At 36.5% G+C, this 19,463-nt stretch overlaps 1 protein-coding gene across 2 annotated transcripts in view; it reads right to left on the bottom strand.

The window, feature by feature from the left end:
• DCP2 (decapping mRNA 2) overlaps positions 1–19,463 on the bottom strand; it is a 38,059-nt gene that overhangs the window by 16,241 nt on the left and 2,355 nt on the right. Inside the window, exons 2-4 of one of the 2 annotated variants that reach the window (XM_008568185.1) lie at positions 9,178–9,329; positions 3,720–3,847; positions 3,206–3,304 (exon numbers count right to left, since the gene is read on the bottom strand). In XM_008568185.1, the coding sequence (XP_008566407.1) occupies positions 3,206–3,304; positions 3,720–3,847; positions 9,178–9,329 (379 nt within the window). The remainder of the gene's footprint in view (positions 1–3,205; positions 3,305–3,719; positions 3,848–9,177; positions 9,330–19,463) is intronic. The other variant, XM_008568186.1, reaches the window with a different exon arrangement.

Raw genomic sequence — 19,463 nt, 5'->3', positions numbered from 1 at the left:
TTGATCCAATTCAGAAAGGTAAATGTTAATAAAAATTAAGATATACTTAAAAATCATAAATTCCTTCTGGTTTTTGTGTGTGCGTTTAGAATCACTCATCTATTTATGAACAAATATTGCTTGAGTGCCTAAATTGCAATAGTCTAGTACATCGACTCCAGAGCCAGACCACCAGGGTTTACATCCCTGTTCTGCTGCTTACTCTGATGTCAGACTTTACGCTTGCTACTAAACTGCTGTTTCAGTTCTCTCACCTATAAAGTGGAGACAACCCCTCCCAGAATAGTGGAATCCCTCCCCAAAAGACTTCCTTTAGATTCTGTCATCTACACTCCATTCTCCCATTTCCCATGCCCTAAGAATACATGTTATTTACTTGCCTATAATTTATGGTGAGTTACAGTCATTACTAAAATTAGCACCTTTTATCTCAGTATCATAGAGCAGAAAATAAATAAGATAAAAACCAAAAACTAGGTGCCTCAGTTCACAGGTTAACTGCCTCTTTCTCTAAATATTCTATTTCTGCATCATTCTGACTCTTTGAAATACAGTGTATAGAACTCCTCAGATGGAAGCTTCTAGTGGTAGATGCAGGTAGATCCCATGAGTCTGAGGTACTTCAGTCTTGCAAGTTTAGGTATTTGATTTACCCCCTGAAGATCCAATTATAGACAAAGCTGATCCCACCCAATTTAAACTAAATTTCTGTTATTCCAGTTAACTTAATGGCCTTTCTGGACCTGGACAATTACCTTGTTGCTGTTAAGACTCGTCTAACTCCATGTACAGGACTACAGATCAATTCCTCTAAGAAGGATACTATGGCTCCTATTTTGTCCTTCCTAATGAGCAAGAGAACTACGAAGTTTGAGAACATAAAAGTGAAGACTTTTACTACTGCTCCATCTTATCTTCTGCCATCTATAGAAAGAAAAGGAACAGGTCTTAGGGATGTGGCAATTCCTCACCTTCTCCCCAAACAGTTTTCAATTTTAAGGGATGTACATAAACCTTCATTTACTTGTTTACAACGGCTTTGTCTATAAGTTGTTGCAAATACTGTCTTGGATAACCTGTTCCATACTGAATTTAAAATACAGCATTTTCAGTCCCACTCAAAAATAAATAACCACTAGGGCTGAGCCCGTGGCGCACTCGGGAGAGTGCAGCGCTGGGAGCGCAGTGGCGCTCCCGCTGCGGGTTTGGATCCTATATAGGGATGGCCGGTGTGCTCACTGGCTGAGCGCAGTGTGGCCGGTCTCGAAAAGGACAAAACAAATAAATAAATAAATAACCACTAATGATTTTTCTATGGCAAATAACCACTAGTGATTTATAAGAATTTTAACTATTATCCCTCACTAACAGTTACAAATAAACTAGGTAGTAAACACTGCTACAGGAAAACAATGCATCAAATAACATTTTAGACAATGGATTCTAATATAATATGCCACAAAATCCATATTACCATCTCAAAAAAAAAAACCGCAAATTCAAATCACTACCACCTAGTTTTTCCTTAAGGATATTACTTCTACCTATTATGAAGGCTTTGAGTGACTCTCCTTAATAAATTTATAACTTATAGAGATTAAGTGACTTGTCCAAAGTCTCTAGGCTACTGAGTCACAGAGGCTATACTAAAACAAATATCTTTCAATTCCTAGGCCAGTCTTTCCATTTATCCTTCCTATAGAGCTCAACTTTTCAAATCTCAAAGATAAAGCATAATGCAATAAAGGATAAGAAATAAATAAGAATACAGTACACAATCCATCACAAGTGAATAATAAAGACAATAATTATTATTAATGTTCAGAGACTTACTATGAGCTAGAGTTGATTGGTAAGATTTTAAATCAGAATTTTAAGAGTAAACTTCACAAGCTGGCCAGTTAGCTCAATTGGTTAGAATACCACCTTGTAACACCAAAGTCAAGGGTTCAGATCCCTGCACCAGCCAGCCACCAGCTAGAGTTGATTGGTAAGATTTTAAATCAGAATTTTAAGAGTAAACTTCACAAGCTGGCCGGTTAGCTCAATTGGTTAGAATACCACCTTGTAACACCAAAGTCAAGGGTTCAGATCCCTGCACCAGCCAGCCACCAAAAAAAAAAGAACTTCAGAAATTATCCATTCTAAACTTCATTTTACAGATAAGAAACTCAGGCACTATACATAAGAAACTAGCCCTATGGATGGCCGGTTCGCTCACTGGGTGAGCGTGGTGCTGACAACACCAAGCCAAGGGTTAAGATCCCCTTACCGGTCATCTTTAAGAAAAAAAAAAAAAAAGAAAGAAAGAAACTAGCCCTATGTATAGAGCTATTTGGTGGCATTCCTGCAGGAAAAAGGATTATTTGAGCTGCGTTTAGAAACATACCTAGAGAGGCAGGAAGAAAAGAGGACATTCCAGGTAGGAAAATATTAGCGAAGTTTTTTACAGGCTGAAACAAATGAGTCAAAAAACAGAGAATAAATCTTTTTGACTTTTAATATAATAAATCCAGAAATGACTAAGTTTGTGTTGGAGGGAGGCAACCAAGTTTAAACAGTCATGGGTCACTTAATGACGGGGACATGTCTCTTAGACAATTTTGTCATTGTACAAACTTACACAAACCTAGATGACATAGCCTACTACATACCTACAATATATGGTTTAGGCTATTGTTCCTATGAGTAATGCACCGTTACAGGAATTTTTCAACTCCATTATAATCTTATGGATATCACTGTATATGCAGTCCGTTGTTTACTGCACTTAAAGAATTAAACTTTATCCTATAGGCACTGAGAGGCTGGAATGTGTTTTGAGCAACAAACGTTAGTTTCTTAGAAAAACCCAAATTGTACAGTTGTTGAGAAGTCAAGACTATAAATATAAAACAAGGATTATAATAGCCAAAATATTTCACTAATTACAAATCCAATTCTAAAGGAAAAGGTGGAAAAGATACCATCATAGAGAAAGGAGCAAAAGAAACAAAAAATAAATAACAAATGAAAATGGGAACAGAAGAATAAATGATAGAGATGTGGACAAAAGAACCAACAGTTATGTTATAAAATTTAAGTTATTTCATGCACTCAAATTCTGGAAAGAGAATTAGATTGTCCAAACAAGTCTATACAGCTAAAAAACCATACTTGGAGCCTAACAGGCAAGTTTACTATGCTTCAAACTCCAACGACTTACCTCCCTAGCAGCACAATCATGAGGAGCTTCTTCTTTATTTACTTTTCCTTTTGGAAATCCCCAGCCTGATTTTGCTAGGTACCCCTGAACCAGTAGTACCTACAAAACAAGCAGAGATAAAAATCAAACTTGCCCTCCTTTCCCATGCTCCTTTCTAAAATCAAATGTGTTTTTCTCCTTCAGGTAAATGTTATCAACAATAATTTTATACAGCATTTGGTCTAAATATCTTCCACGTGTCTGAATATACCTCTATCAGTGTGAAGAAAGGCATTCTCCCCACATATTTCTTTAACAATGAAGTAACTCTTTTTGAACTAAGCCATAACTGCAACGAGTATAAAATCGTAAGACCCAAAATGCAGACAAAACATGCAGAACTTGGCCTTTTAGCACTATATATCTAAGAATATTTTAAAACCTCGATTCAGAACACTACATAAATAACAAATTTTGTTAATAGGCTAAAAATTAACAGATCACCATTTCACTAAAAATCTTTTATTACACTCACATTTTCAAGTGTCTCATCAAGAATAATTGCACCATATGTTGGTACTCCCATTTTATATTCCTTCCATTCATCCAAAACTTTTTCCACATCTTCACCTTGAGGCAGCAAAAATGGACAATGACTGAAGAGTATAAATAGTGTCAAGGAGGCTCATTTCTCCCTTAATACATCTTGAGAAATTATATACATAAAGAGACCTGTTTAAATCAACCGTGTATTTTATATGAAATTACTCAAATTTTCACCTCACCTAAGTTTAAAATTTTTGGTTTTTTCCACATTTGTTTTCTCTTGCACAAGTCATTGTTAACTTCTGCATTTAGCCTAGACACAAATCAATAAGTTTTGGGTACTCATGGTCCTGGAGCACTGAGTTAACAAAAATGACTTCAGAACCATATGAACACCTTAAACAGTTCTCATTACGGAAGTCAAATTCATCATATCAGGGAATCTACTGATACAGAAACCGACAGCAAGAAACGGAAGTACATACATATACACCGCTAAGAGGAAGAAACCATCAGAAGAACAAAAAAGTTAGAGTGGTTAACTCTGGGAAGTAGGACTAGGGAAGAGGTATATCATTCCATACTGTTGACTTTCTTCACCATGTACATGTATTGCTTTTATAATGAAAAGCATTTTTAAGATGAGGATTTACTAAGGATTGTAAAGAAAGGTAAATCTGGGTATTAAGGAAAGTATAGCCAGTTTCAAAAGAAACAGGGCATACCCCTCAAAATTCAAAATATGAGTATAGAAAGGAAGGTTTCACAGCAGATGGAACAAAAAAAGATGGTGGTAGGACTGGTAGTACAAGTACGTTAAGCTCAAAATGTCCTAAAGGAAGTCAGCACTATATTCACGTTGTGATGAGAAGCTTGGTTTAAACAAGAACATTACATTAAATTCATTTTATTAATGTGAATTTTATGAGTTCTACAATTTTGTATTTTAAAATCTGTTTTGGTTTTATAGTTGTAGTAAGAACTAAAAAGGCCCTCAGAGTCCAAAGAAGTCAACCATCTATGACATCATAATTAAAAAACAAGCAGGAGGTTAATATCAGTGTAATTATTCCACGCCTTCATTTGGGGAGGGAGGGAAAAAAGTTTAGATACAACATTAACCATTTCATGAAGTCCTATGGTTCTATAGAGACTTCCTAAGATTCTGAAAGGTATTTATTTACCAATAAAAGTATAGTTTTACATGTTTAGTAAAATCCCTTATATGTTGTAAAGTCATCACAAATTTTTTTTTAATCTAAGCAAAGTATACATTTTTTTAAAAATGGATTTTTTTTTCCCCATTAAAAAACTAACCACAGAGAGACCTGTAAAAAAGAAAAGGTTCCGTGAGAGAAATCAAACCAACTGACTTGTCTGGAAACTACATGCTTCATTTATCCATTTTTTTCTATCCCCAAATCACCACAAAATAACCTGAACAAGTTGACTGAACCAATCAACCACAGTTCAAAACACACTTGCAATTAACACTGAGAAAAACCTATAGTCCTTGAAGTGCCCAAGTCCACACAATTTGCTAGTGACAAAATATCAATCTCCCCACTGACAACTCTTCTATCCTCCTTCATACTTGATAGTACATAAAAGTAATTCAACTCAACTGTGGAAGTAGAAATTTTTTTAAATACCATTTTTATTTAATGAGATAATACATTTAATTTGAAAAAGCCTACGCCATGCACTGAATAATTATTAACTATCATTTCTAAGTTCTTTTAGATTCTGACTTCATGACTGTCTCGGTTCCTTAAGAATTCTAAGCACATGTCCACTTACATTACACAGATTCTCTTTTTATTCTAACATTTTTGCAAAAACATGAAAAAAACCTGCTCTAGGTATGAACAATCGGACAGTAATCTCCATCCAAAATCCCACCATTATCTTAAATGAAATCAATTTCCTCCATGGACAATTCATCTCAAGTTCTAGCTTCAGTTCCTTGATTTCCTTGTCCTTCATATCCATTCCCAAAGCAACATTCTGGACCTTGCCTTCACTAAAAATCCCACCATTATCTTAAATGAAATCAATTTCCTCCATGGACAATTCATCTCAAGTTCTAGCCTCAGTTCCTTGATTTCCTTGTCCTTCATATCCATTCCCAAAGCAACATTCTGGACCTTGCCTTCACTAAACCTACTACTGTAGTTATTAAAATAAAAAACCGTGACCATAACCTGCTAGACTCACTTTTAATTACTCCCACCACATCATTATTCTCTATCAGTCTTTGTTTTCCTCTCTATTAACACCCTCCTGCTTTTATATTTTTCTCTAAACAATATGGTCTACCACTTTCAATCTCTTAATAATATCAATTCCTTTGCCCCACTATTCTCTGAAATGCAGTTCCATTGCCCACTAGCAAATCCAGGATACGCATGTCTGTATCCACATTGCCACGTACTAAAGAAAAATCAGAAAACTGCACAATTTACAAAAGAGAAGACAGAGGCATAGAAAGCTCCCACAATTTATCCAAGAATGCACAGCTAGTAAATGGCAGAGTTAGGATGCTAACCCAAAGAATGTGGCTTCCAGAACTTCTATAGTACCCAGTCTCTCCACTCCAATATTGCACGGGTACCACAAACTCAACTTATTCATAACTAAGCCCATCCCACAAAATTTCTCCTTATTTTCCTATGAATGGAATGACACATTCATCCACTCAATTGCTCAAATCAGAAATCTGGGTACCATCCTTTCTTCTACCTTTCCTAAGATATCCAAGTTATGACTTATTTACCTCCTAAACATGTTTCAAATTTGATCTCTTCTATTCATTTCTACAATCACCGGTTTTCATTATCTCATTCATAAATTAATGAAACAGTATCTCAACTAAGTTCAGTCTCCAGTCTTGCCTTCCTCCAATCCACTGTCCATACTATTCCAGAGTGGTCTTTCAAATATAGGGACAAATAAAGCCATTGTGGCAAAACATTAACAATGGATCAATACAGATGAAGGGTATGATGGCGGTTCACCATAATAGTCCTTTACTTTCCCTGTAAGTTGAAGCTTTTTCCCCCAATACAAAAAGTCTAATTTTTTAAAAGAATCTCCTATAATCTATTCTGTTTCAAACAAGTATGGCCTACAAGACCCTTACATGTTTTAGTTCCTGAATTACTCTCTGGCATCTCTTGTCCCTCCCCACTTATTTTAAGATATAATCATATTTACCTTTTTTTTACTTCCTCATACAGATCTTTCTCACATAGACCACTTTCTCCAAAGGCTTGTATCAAGCCCTCAAATCTTTTTCTTTTTGGAGGAGTAATAGTTAACATTTATTACTAACCATGGCAGGCACTGTTGTAAACAATTTACACGTAAGAATCAGCCTGATTCTCAAACTTACCCTTTGAATTAGGCACTGTTATTAACCTTATTTTTTAGATAAAGAAACTGGGATCAAGAGAAATTAAATAACTTGCCCAAGATCTTCCAGTGGACAGGTTGGGATTCAAACTAATAGCTCCCAAATCTTGATTGGATATCTTTCTCTGTTCCCACTGAACCCTGTACTACCCTATTACATATATCTTACTGTACTGCACTATAATAATTTCCCTTCCTGTCTCTCTCACTCATCTTCTTGAAGATCCTGAGTCTACCTTGTTCACAGCATAATACCTGGCATGAAGCAGCCACTCAGTTATTTAATGAAGTCTACCACATTAGCAATAAAGGTTTCTTGTCCATATAACTAAATTAAAAGAAACATAACAAAAACAGAGGCTTTTGTTGCTTATTTTTTAATAGCAAGGAAAGTATCAAACTCATGTGCACATATAAACTCTTATTCAGAACCCCAAAGTATGTAAAGCTGCTCTGGTAGAACCATAAGTCTAAAAAAAACCTAAACAAAAAAGAGGATTTGGTTGTTTTAATCCTGTTTTTATAACTAGATTATAACTCCTTAAAACTAAAGTCTTCTATAATTTCTCCATAGAAACTATCACGAGCCTCTAACAAAGACGGTGCTCAATATACTTCTATTCCCCTTTGAATCCTCATTAGCTGCTACACATTTAATCAGGCAAATGGTTGGATCATTTCCCCCTCTGAAATCTGTCTCCTAGGGCCGGCCAGGTGGCACACTGCTACAGTGCGCCGCTTGGGAGCGCTGTGGCGCTCCCGTCAAGGGTTCGGATCCCACATGCAGACCGGTTCCGCTCACTGGCTGAGCGAGGTGCGGGCCCAGCGCCGAGGGTTGCGATCCCGTTGCCGGTCCCGGTCCCGGTCCAGTACAGGCGCGACACTGAGGGTTGCGATCCGTTGCCAGACACGAAAAAAGACAAAAAAAAAAAAAAAAGAAAAGAAATCTGTCTCCTATCAGTGTTTTCTTTGTAGTCCCTCTACTGCGGATAAACACCTTATCGCTCCATGTCTCAAGTGATGTAACAGTCGCAATTATGATTCAATCTATCCTGCCAAATAAATCTTCTTGAACACCATTTTTAAATGATCTGAGTAATATTCTTTACCCTGGTTTAAAACTTGCTATGCTTAAGTTAACAACAAAGTGTTTCATCCATTTTCCACAGCCCTAGGGGTTTCTGTATTTCATGGGATTCATTTCTTCCTTCAAAATCTGTCCCCCATCAGCGTTTTCTTCATAGTCCTGCTGCTATAGCTGAAGACCTTATTGCTCTATATCTCCTACTATGGCCCCATAAGAACCCTCTGCTCAATACAAACTAATTTATTTCCTGAGATATCCCTTAAAACTTTTCCAACTCTCCAATTTCACTCAATCCCTCTTCTTTACCTGGAACATATTCCCCACTTCTATTTAGAAAATCCTATACTCCTTTAAAAATATATCTTTGCATAAAATCTTTTCATCCTTTTTCTGAATTCTAAAAACATTTAATATCAAGACCATTAGCAATTCAGCAAAATTTTTTGACTTGTGACAGCTTCTTTTATAATCTTAAATATTCATGTGAATCTTTTATAACTAATAAATTATGACAAGCTTCCATAAAAAAAGCTTCTTCGAAGGCAAGGACTTTTTGTATTTGCCACAGGACTAGAAACACTGCTTTGAACACAGTAAATATCCAATAATTATTTAAGAAATTTCTAATAAAGTAGAAGGTAGTAACCTGATTAAAGATCATCTGGTTATCTGGAGAAGCAAGAGTAAAGGAAAAAACAGATCGGTTCTAGAAACAGGCTATTTCCAAAAAAAAGAAAATCAAATTTAATTCTAATCATCAGTGCACATTTCTTAAAAAATAAGAATACTATTAAACTGTATCTACTATTAATATTAACAATTTTTAGAAACCAAGTATGTTCCTCCTAATAGCTTAAAAACCTCAGAGACAAGCAACAGGAAATTTGTGCTAAAATAGTTTATTAACAAGAATGAAAGACATTTGTTATGGTAACAAAAAGGATATCGGCTTTAGCAAAGTCTCTTATCCCACACTGAGGTAATCCTGGTGTGTTCTGTATGTAGAAATCCAAGTAAAACCAATGGGCAAGTTCAATCTGAAAACACACTCGGATTGCATTGTCTCTTTCCTCGCTGGGAATATGCAAAATAAATCGGCTGTCAAAAACAAAACACATACAAAAATTACATTTACATACTATGAAGATTTATTTTAACCTATTTAATTGCTTTACCCCTGACCCACCAACTTAAAAAAAGGACCAATAGCAGTCCTGATCAAGGAAGCAATCAACATTTGGGGGAAATTACTATAGGGAAGACAAGTCTATTTTAAAAGGCAGAGAGAGAGAGAGAGAGAAAGATATCACATGTAACTCACTAAGAATTTTTTAAAGAGTGTGTACCCTCTGTTCACAAGTACAGAGATAAACTTAAGAGCTCACTAACAATAAATCAAAAGTGAGCAAGAAAACAATCTTCACTAGGATATCCTCCCATGCCTAGTAACATCTTCAATATTGCAAATATATTCATACAATCAAATAAAAAATGTTTGATATCAGCTTAATCTCATGTAAAATATTAAAGGAATATTGTAAAAGAAAGAAAAAAATACTCTGTTGCTCACTAACACACAAGATTTTCTAAAAAGCCTTATCTGCAGAGCCTCAGTTCAAACTTTCAAATATATAGTCATCATTAGGTATCCTGGGAGGGACTGGTTCCAGGATTTCCCCACCCCATGGATACCAAATTCTGTGGATGCTTGAGTTCCTTATAAAAAATGATGCCATATTTGCATATAATCTATCCACATCTTCCTGTATGCTTTAAATCATTTCTATATTACTTATAATTCCTAATACAGTGTAAATGCTACATAAATAGCTGTTACACAGTATTGTTTTTTAATTTGCATTTTTATTGTTGTATTATTACTATTTTTTTTAAAATATTTTTTGACCTATGGATGCTAAACCTATGGATATGGAGGGCGCTGTTACACAGTATTGTTTTTTAATTTGCATTTTTATTGTTGTATTATTACTATTTTTTTTTAAATATTTTTTGACCTATGGATGCTAAACCTATGGATATGGAGGGACAATTGTAATCATTTTTTTAAATCCTAAATTGTCTTTTCCAAGTACATTGGGGAAAGGCAGGAAAGACATTCATTATATACATATAGTTGGATCTGCAGATTCAACCACTGGTGGATCAGAAATATTAAAGGGAATAAAAATACAACAATAAAAATAATACAAATAGAAAAACAATATAGTATAACAACTATAGTTGACTCAAACAACATGGGTTTGAACTATGCGAGGGGATTTTTTTCAATAAACATAGTTGGCCCTCTGTATTCAGGGGTTCCACATCCATGGATAGAAAGTACAGTATTCACAAGATGCAGAACCGAAAAATAAAGACTGAGGGCCAACATTTTGTATCTGCAAGCTACACATGGCTGGCCACTGGACTTGAGCATCCGCTGATATGGGTATCCAGGGGATATCCTTGAACCAATCCCCCTCGGATACCAAAGGATAACTATATTTACACAGCATTTACATTGTATTAGGTATTATAAGTAAACTAGGTATGATTTAGAGCATACAGAAGGATGTATGTAGGTTACATGCAAATATTATATACCATTTTATATCAGGGACTTGAGCATCCACAGGTTTTGGTATCCATGGGGGGGGTGGTCCTGGAACCAATCCCGAGGATACCGAGGGATGACTATATAAGATAAATATATACTATATTATATGGACATATGTACACAATCGAGATAATAAGTCTCCTTTTTCTGTGAAATATACAAGTTATAATTTATAAATCTAAATGAATATGATTTACAGCAGTCATTAAGCAACTATCAATACTTCAAAAAGTCTGTAGAAAAATAGAACTAAAAGATAATACAAATCTTTCCAAGAACTTCCTGAAGTACTATCATACTTCTTCCACTGCTAAGCATTTCTAGTAATCCTTATTTCCAGCAACCGTTAAAGACAGATTCAACTACATAAATCAAGTTGGCTGGATTTTAGAGCGATTTTTGAAATTAAAAATAGTATCACTCAGTTTCATCATATACATTATTCACAAGCTACAGTGCTACATGATTCTTGGCTGTTCCCAAGTTTCAAATCAAATCTCAAAAAAACTCTCAAATGATAAAATTAATGTAACATTCCATGAAGTGTGTTAAGAGTGATTTTCTGGCTGTAGCACCAAAAAGGGGAGCCCCAGGGAACTAGCAAGTAAAGGGGAGATAACAGGAAATGCAGCTCAGGAAAATGGCCCAATAAAACTGTTTATGAACTCTAGAGCTCAACCCTGAGCTGCACATTCTTGCATTAGACTATAAACAGCGTATTAGTCTTTAAGAACTACAAAATAGACCACAGCCCAAGTCCCAGATTGGTCACTGGGTGGCGCACACAGCACAAATAGCACTGCAAAACCTAGCCTTCTTTTGTCTAATTTTATATAACTTCCCTCCGCGTCTCAAAAAAAACCCAGTCTACTATTTATTTTCTCAGTCTGGGGCATTTTCTATAGACTTCTACTATGGCAGATGAAGAATTAACTCTTCCACTCCCATTCTGCATATCTTTCTCATCTTTCCATTCTCCCAACAAAATTATATCATAGTTTTGGTTGGTTTCTCAATGTTGGCACTATTGACATTTTGGAGCAGATAATTCTATGTTAAGAGATGTTGTCCCGTGCACTGTAGGATGTTCAGAAGCACCCCCAGCCTCTACCCATTAGATGTCAACAGCACTAGCTGCCAAGTTGTGACAACCAAAAATACCTCCAGATACTGTCAAATGTTCCCTGAGGGGAGGAAAATCACTCCCAGTTGATAAATTACTGCGTTAGATGAGTATTCAGCCTTTACAGTATTATGACTTCATAAATGCAATTCCCAACTAAGCTATGTGGTAAACTGTGATTTTTTTGTTTCCTGAACAATTCTTTGTTCTCTCTATAATTAATCATTATCATTGCCCTTACTTCATTTTCTCTGTGCTTGTCACTAATTCACCCTTTCACTAGTTTCCTAAATTTTCCCAAGATGTTAATTCAGATGCATCAGTTTCACTTTGAAGACTGTCCTTGAGTATTCTGATCCATTCCAATCTGCACCTGTTCTCTACACCTGGTACACATCATCATCCTATGCTGTCCTTTCATTAGCATTCTATGGGTCCCTATGCCTTTATCATGTTTCTTTTATCCTGTCATCCTCAACTTACTTCCTTGTTTTCATGAAGTACATTCTCCCACAGGTCCTGGAGGAAAGATGCAGGGGAGGTAAATTTTGAGACACTGTACATATGAAAATATCTTTATGCTCATACTTGATAATTTGGGTTAAGAATTCTAGGTTGAAAATCATTTTATTTCAGAATTTTGAAGACAGTGTTCTTTCCTTCCAACTTGTAATTCTGATGTTGAAAATACCAAAGCCATTCAGATTCTTAATCTTTTGCATATGACCTTTTTTTTTTCAGTCTGGATGCTTCTATGAGCTTCCTTCTGTCCCCAGTGTTCTAAAATTTTCCAGTGTCTTTTTTTAAATTCACTGTACTGTCATTCAATGGGCCTTATCTATTTGGAAACTCATATCCTTCTGTGCTGAAAGACTTCATGGACCAATCCTCATGATTCTTTCCTTTTCTCTGCTATTTACTACCCCCTTGTTCTTCTGGGAAACTTCCTTAACTTTATCTTGCAAGCCATTTATTGAAATTTTTGTTTCTGCTCTATTTTTTATTTCCAAAAGCTCTTTTTGGTTCTTTAAAGTATGGTTTTATAGAGTATCCTGTTCTTTTTTTTTTTTTTTTTTTTTTTAAGGATGACCAGTAAGGGGATCTTAACCCTTGGCTTGGTGTTGTCAGCACCACGCTCAGCCAGTGAGCGAACCAGCCATCCCTATATAGGATCCGAACCCATGGCCTTGGTGTTATCAGCACCGCACTCTCCCGAGTGAACCACAGGCCGGCCCTAGAGTATCCTGTTCTTATTTCATGGTTGTAAAAGTCCACCTCTCTAAGGAGATCAATGAAGTTTTGTTTAAGTTTTCTTCTATGTGCATAGTCTGATTCTTCCCAACAGCTTTTTTTCTGTTTGTTTTAAACTCTACTTTTCATGTTAAGAGGCCTATTTTTAGACGTTTTTATTTAAGTGTGACAGACCACAAAGTTATTTAAAAGGGTTGCCAAATTATGAGGCACAATTTAAGGTGATCAGGCTAAGCCATTTAATTGGGGAACCTCCAGTGTCAGTATCTTTAGGTCTCTCCTCTTGGGGTAGTCAGATTGGCTAGAGAAGAATCTCCCAATCTCCTACCTGGAGGGTAAAGGCCAGGCTGCCATATTCTGGAAGCTGTGTAGGATAGAGGGCTGTGGGTTTTCAGCACACAGGAGGCATAAACTCACTTTTCCAATTTTTCAGTATTTTCTTATTCTAGAGTAAATTGATACTACTACAGTAGTTTCTCATTCAGGTCTTTCAGGTCTGCTAAGTCACTGTGATATTGTGAAATACATGTATACATTTGATCTTGATCCAGTTTCCTGGCATAGAACTCCTTAAATCCTTGGGAAAAGGTGTTATGTGTCTTTGTGTGCTAATGAATTGACTGATGGCAGGGGATTCCTGGATACCATCTAGATGGAGGCTGGTTGCCAGGGGAACTAACGAAATGATTAGAGTGTTGGAACAACCTCCCAGGAGGGAAGAGGGGCTGAAGATTGAGTCCATCACCAGTGGCCAATGATGTAATCAATCATGCCTAAGTAAGGAAGACTCCATAAAAACCCAAAAGGACATGGGTGGAAGAAAGGAGAAACTTTCAGATAACTGAACACATAGAGATTCCTGGAGGGTGGCACATCCAGGGAAGAAATAGAAGCTTTGCGCCCCTTCCTACATAACTTCACCCTATACATCTCTTCAGCTATATCCTTTGTAATATCCTTTATAATAAACCAGTAAATATAAGTAGATGTTTCCCGAGTTCTGTGAGCCACTCTAGCAAATTAATCAAACCTTGGGGAGGAGGTCATGGGAACCCTGATTTAGAGCTGGTCAGTCAGACATTCCAAGGGCCCAGACTCGCGACTGGAATCTGAAGTGGGGGGCAGTTGTATGGGACTGACCTCTCAACCCGTGGGATCTGATGCTACCTCCAGGTAAATAGTGTCAGAACTGAACTGAATTACAGAACACCCAGCTGGTGTCCACTGTAGAACTGATTCATGTGTGGGCAAAACTCCCACATATCTGGTCACAAAAGTGTTGTGTTGTAAGAATACAGCAGGAGAAACATTTTATTTTTCCTATATCCTCACAGTTACATACCACTTTTCCTTCTGCTTTATAATTTCTAAATTTTGTTGCCTACCTCTTCACCCATTATTCCCTTCCTTGTAGGTTTATGCAAAAAAAAAAAAAAAAACAAACAACTTTGCTTTTAGTGGAGAACATGTTGTATTCAATCTACCATCTTTAACTAGAAATTCCCATTTAAACAAATTTCTAGAAGACACTTGCGACAACCTACAATGTCATAAGAAAAATGCCTAGGACAAGGAGAAAGCCAGTTATACCCCAACGCAACCAGAAAAGTCCCAAGTGAAGAAAGGTAAACTGGAGGATAGGAATAAGAAATAGGGCTAAAAACAAAGGAAATGGCAAGGCCTATGACACAGTTTGGATATGTCTGTCCCCTGCAAAGCTCATGATGAAATCTGATCCCCAATGTGGCAGTGTTGGGAGCTGTTGTCATGGGGGACAGATCCCTTATGAATAGATTAATGTCCTCCCTGAGGGGGCAGGGGATAGTGAATTCTCATCCTATTAGTTTCCATGAGAGCTCATTGTTTTAAATGACCCTGGCACCACCCCCCTTCTTGCTCTCTTGCTTCCTCTCACCTTGTGATCTCCCTGAACCCACTAGCTGCCCACCATGAGTGGAAACAGCCTGAGGCCCACACTGACGCAGCGGTCCCAGAATCATGAGCCAAATAAACCCCTTTTCTTTATAAATTACCCAGTTTTGGGCTGGCTGGTTAGCTCAGTTGGTTAGAGTGTGGTGTTATAACAGGTTATGGGTTTGGATTCCCGTACAGGCCAGCCACTAGCTAAATAAATGAATGAATTGTGGTGTTATAACAGGTTATGGGTTTGGATTCCCGTACAGGCCAGCCACTAGCTAAATAAATAAATGAATTAATTAATTAATTAACCCAGTTTCAGGTATTCTGCTATAGCGACACAAAAAAGGATGAAAACAGCCTGTTTATACAACAGAAGAATGTCTACTCCTCTTTCACTCCTTTGACAGTCAGGAATTTCCCCTACAAAAGAGTGGGGGAGAAGGGCAACAACACCTGAGGGCTCTTCTATAATCTTACCAGTTAGGTTTGAGTGTTGGCACCCCAGGGCAAAGCTCCCATACATTCATTTTTGAAGGGCCTCCAAGTGTAAAACCCAGCTCCTTATCTACTCACATAAAAGAGAAGCCTATAAATAAATAAGCCCCTGTCTACGGCCATACAACCCTCAACAAGCACAACCTCCTCTGATCTTGGAAGCTAAGCAGGGTCAGGCCTCCTTAGTACTTGGATAGGAAACTGCCTGAAAATACTAGGTGCTGTGGCTTTTAAAAGATTTTTTAAATAAATAAACATGCCTCTCTAGTGTCTCAAGTTGAATATTAAAAGGCAACCAAGAATCACCCAACATGTAAGGAAAATCTGGAGCATGACAAAGAAATAATTAAATAAACTAAAAAATTGATCCTGAAGAAAATAATTCAGGAACCAGAAGAAAACAGGGGTGACGGTTGAAAGGTGGAATAATTGTCCTCAACGAGATTTTAAAAGATACTATTCCTTTTCAGAACAACTGTATCTTTTCTTTTTCTTTTTTTTAATGCATAATCACTGAATAAACCCTTAGAAGTGAAAACTACCATTTCAATAACAAATTCAACATAAGCATCAGAAGATAGTGTTGAGGATATCTCCTAGAACCTTGCTATTCAAAGTATGAACTCTGGACCCCCTGGGAGCAAAAATGTGAGAAGAAAAACAGACATTTAGTCAAATAATGACTCAAAGTTTACTTCCTAATGACCCACTCGAAATAAATCACTATAAAATGTACACCAATAAAACATGAGATTCAAGAGTACAGCCTGGGAGAGCTGTGAAAGCAAATTCCAGTATGCCAGTAGTTTGGCAAGTCTAAAGAGCCACCAGTCTGGATTGGACTAGGAGGGTAGAGAGCATTCTACTGGAAAAAAAATTCTGTAGAGTAGATAGCATGAATGAGGGTATGACTGAGTATATAATAAAGAAGCAGATGAGGAGGAAAAAAGGCAGTTAGAAACTTTGGATGTATTAAGGGAAGGAATAGATGTACAAGAGAATCAGTGCAAACATGACACACAAAAAAGCCAAAATAAGAACAGAAAGCTACTCCAAACAAAAAAAAAATGAATTTCAAGAATAGCTAGAAAGAATCAGGGAATAGAAATGAAAGAAAGAATTCGGTTGGACATTCTCCTTCAAGACCTTTACAAAGGGGAAAAAAAAAATCCTAGCCACTTTTGTAAAAAGGTAACTACCTTGTTATACTGTATAACAAATGCTATTATTATTGTTCGGCTTTTACAATCAACAAGTAGTAAAAAGTATAAAAGACTTCATAAGATTACAAAATGGAATGTAAATATTATCAACCCTAATTTTTTTTTAAAGTTCATCTGGATAGAAGCTGACAGAAGAGGTAAGAATAAAATGGAAGAAAAAGGGCCAGCCAGTTAACTCAGGTGGTTAGAATACCACCTTGTAACATCAAGGTGAAGGGTTTGTATCCCTGTACGGCCACTGAAAACAAGTAAAAAATAAAAAGAAATGGAAGAAAAGATGGGGCACTAATTGCCTCACCTTATCAAATAGAGACTCAAGAGATACTGTCTGTAAGTTCATAAAACAAACATAATTTTATGTCTATTAAAGTCACAAAGGTAAAAAAATAATTTAAAATAGCTATATAAATACATCGGAAGTAGGACGAAGGCAACAGTGGGTGTGGTAAACTAAACTCTCACCTACTATCTACCAAGTTAAACTAAATCTCCAACTTATTATCTAAAGTTGATAAAACAAGAAATTGGTACAAGTATATTTTTAAATACTGAAGTATCTACCAGAAGAATTCAACACACAAAAAGGAAAAGTCAATGTCCCTGGAAATCAGAACAGGAACAGAAAGGGGTAGGGCAAGAGAGTGTCGCTTTTCATTTATAAATGCATCTGTACTCTGATTTTTTAAAACCATACACATTATTACATCTTTTCAATAGCTGAAAGCTAACTTTAAGAAAGTCTACAGGAAGAAGGAAATTTGGATACATGAAAATTACACAGATTTAATGCATTCATTCTGCGAATGCTTTTGATCTGTTTTAAACATTTAACAACTGGCCAGTTAGCTCACTTGGTTAGAGTGGAGTGCTGATAACAAGATCAAGGGTTTGGATCCCTGTACAGGCCCGCCGCCAAAACAAAAGTGTGTGTGATTCAAAAGATTCAAAAGTGTGTGTGTGGATACATAATATGTGTATAGTAGTAACTGAAATAAAACGCCTTCCACAATAATTTGTTATGAGAAAAACCTCTCCACCTCACAAAACATTATCTTTTCAATGTTCCTGCCTAGAGAACATTAGCACAAAGATTGCAATTAGTACAAAAATGTTTCAGCAGAATTCAACACTAAAATGGCTTGCTGAAGATGGGCACAATTACTTAACCTATGCTATCACCAAAATAGCAACATTAGTTGCCAGAAAATACCTTTTTCCTTTTAACACTAGAATGGCCTTAACATCTAATTCTTAAGAGGACTTTTTAAAAATTCCACACATTACTTTGAAAAAGAAACAACTCACCAAACTGAATTTTTCAGTTTCTGTTTTAAGAACATGCATTTCAATTCTCTAATAAGCTATTAAATACTATTGAAAAACTGTATTTGACTTTAAAATCAAAAAATCATGGTGCAAAGGTAAGTATCACCATAAAATGATGCAGACTTACTTTTTCGGATACATACATTTTAAATTGAAACACAATTTTTGTTCACTGTAACATTTTAAGAGTCTTCCTCTCTTCTAATTCTACTCCACACAGAAAGTAGCCAGTGTTATCAGTTTGTGTATATTCTTTCCAACTTTTTCTTTGTGCATACACAAATATATACACATGCACTGAAATTTGTTTTAACAAAAGGTATCAGGTGATTAAGTATTACACTCAGTAGTATACTGTATACATCTTTTCTACAAAAAAAAATTCCTTCAGTTTACCGTTTGTTAATTGGCTTAAAATTTTCTAATGGTTGTACAATTTCCACTGAATGAAATGTTGCATGTTAAAGCATCTGAAAAATAATTTCCCATGTCTTAGATTATAAGCAGTGTAATGGTTACAAAGCCACATTTTGAAAATTTAAATTGCCTGCTCTAATTTTTCACAACGAAATCAGCTTCAAAGTTTTACATTTCTCCAAAACTTACTAATATATGGTAAAGACTGAAGTAGGCAAGATTAGCAGGAATATGTGGTTTATCAAAAAAACAAAGTAACCAAGGCCACGGGTTCAGATTTTTTTATAGGGAGGGCTGGTTAGCTCACTTGGGAGAGCATGGTGCTGACACCACCAAGTCAAGGGTTAAGATCCCCTTCGGCCGGCCCAGTGGCGCACTGGAGGGTGCGCTGCTTGAGAGCGTGGCTCCCGCCGAGGGTTCGGATCCCATGTGGAGACCGGTTCCCGCTCACTGGCTGAGCGCGGTGCGGGCGCAACAACGAGGGTTGTGATCCCGTTACCAGTCAGTAAAAAAGACAAAAAGGAAAAAAAAAAATCCCCTTACCAGTAATCTTTTAAAAAACAAAAAACAAACAAAAAAACCACAGAACAAAAAAACTCCTAAATATACTAATAATAAGCAATAGAATTGGAGGGAAAAATAAAGGGAGTAAAAACAAGTCTAGACCAAATTCATAAATCAAGAGACACTGAAGAGAGCAAAAAAGTCCAGAAAAATTAACCTCAATTTAATTAACTTCAATTTAAGATTTATTTTTATAGAAATTAAACAAATTCTGGGCCGGCCCGGTGGCGCACTGGATAGTGTGCCGCTTGGGAAGCGAGGCGGCGCTCCCGCCCGAGGGTTCGGATCCCATGTGG

This window comes from Galeopterus variegatus, unplaced genomic scaffold (genome assembly GCF_000696425.1).
Source record: "Galeopterus variegatus unplaced genomic scaffold, G_variegatus-3.0.2 Scaffold385, whole genome shotgun sequence".
Classification (NCBI taxonomy): Eukaryota; Metazoa; Chordata; class Mammalia; order Dermoptera; family Cynocephalidae; genus Galeopterus; species Galeopterus variegatus.
Note: the sequence above shows the minus strand (reverse complement) of the source record. Positions and strands in the feature narration are given on the sequence as shown.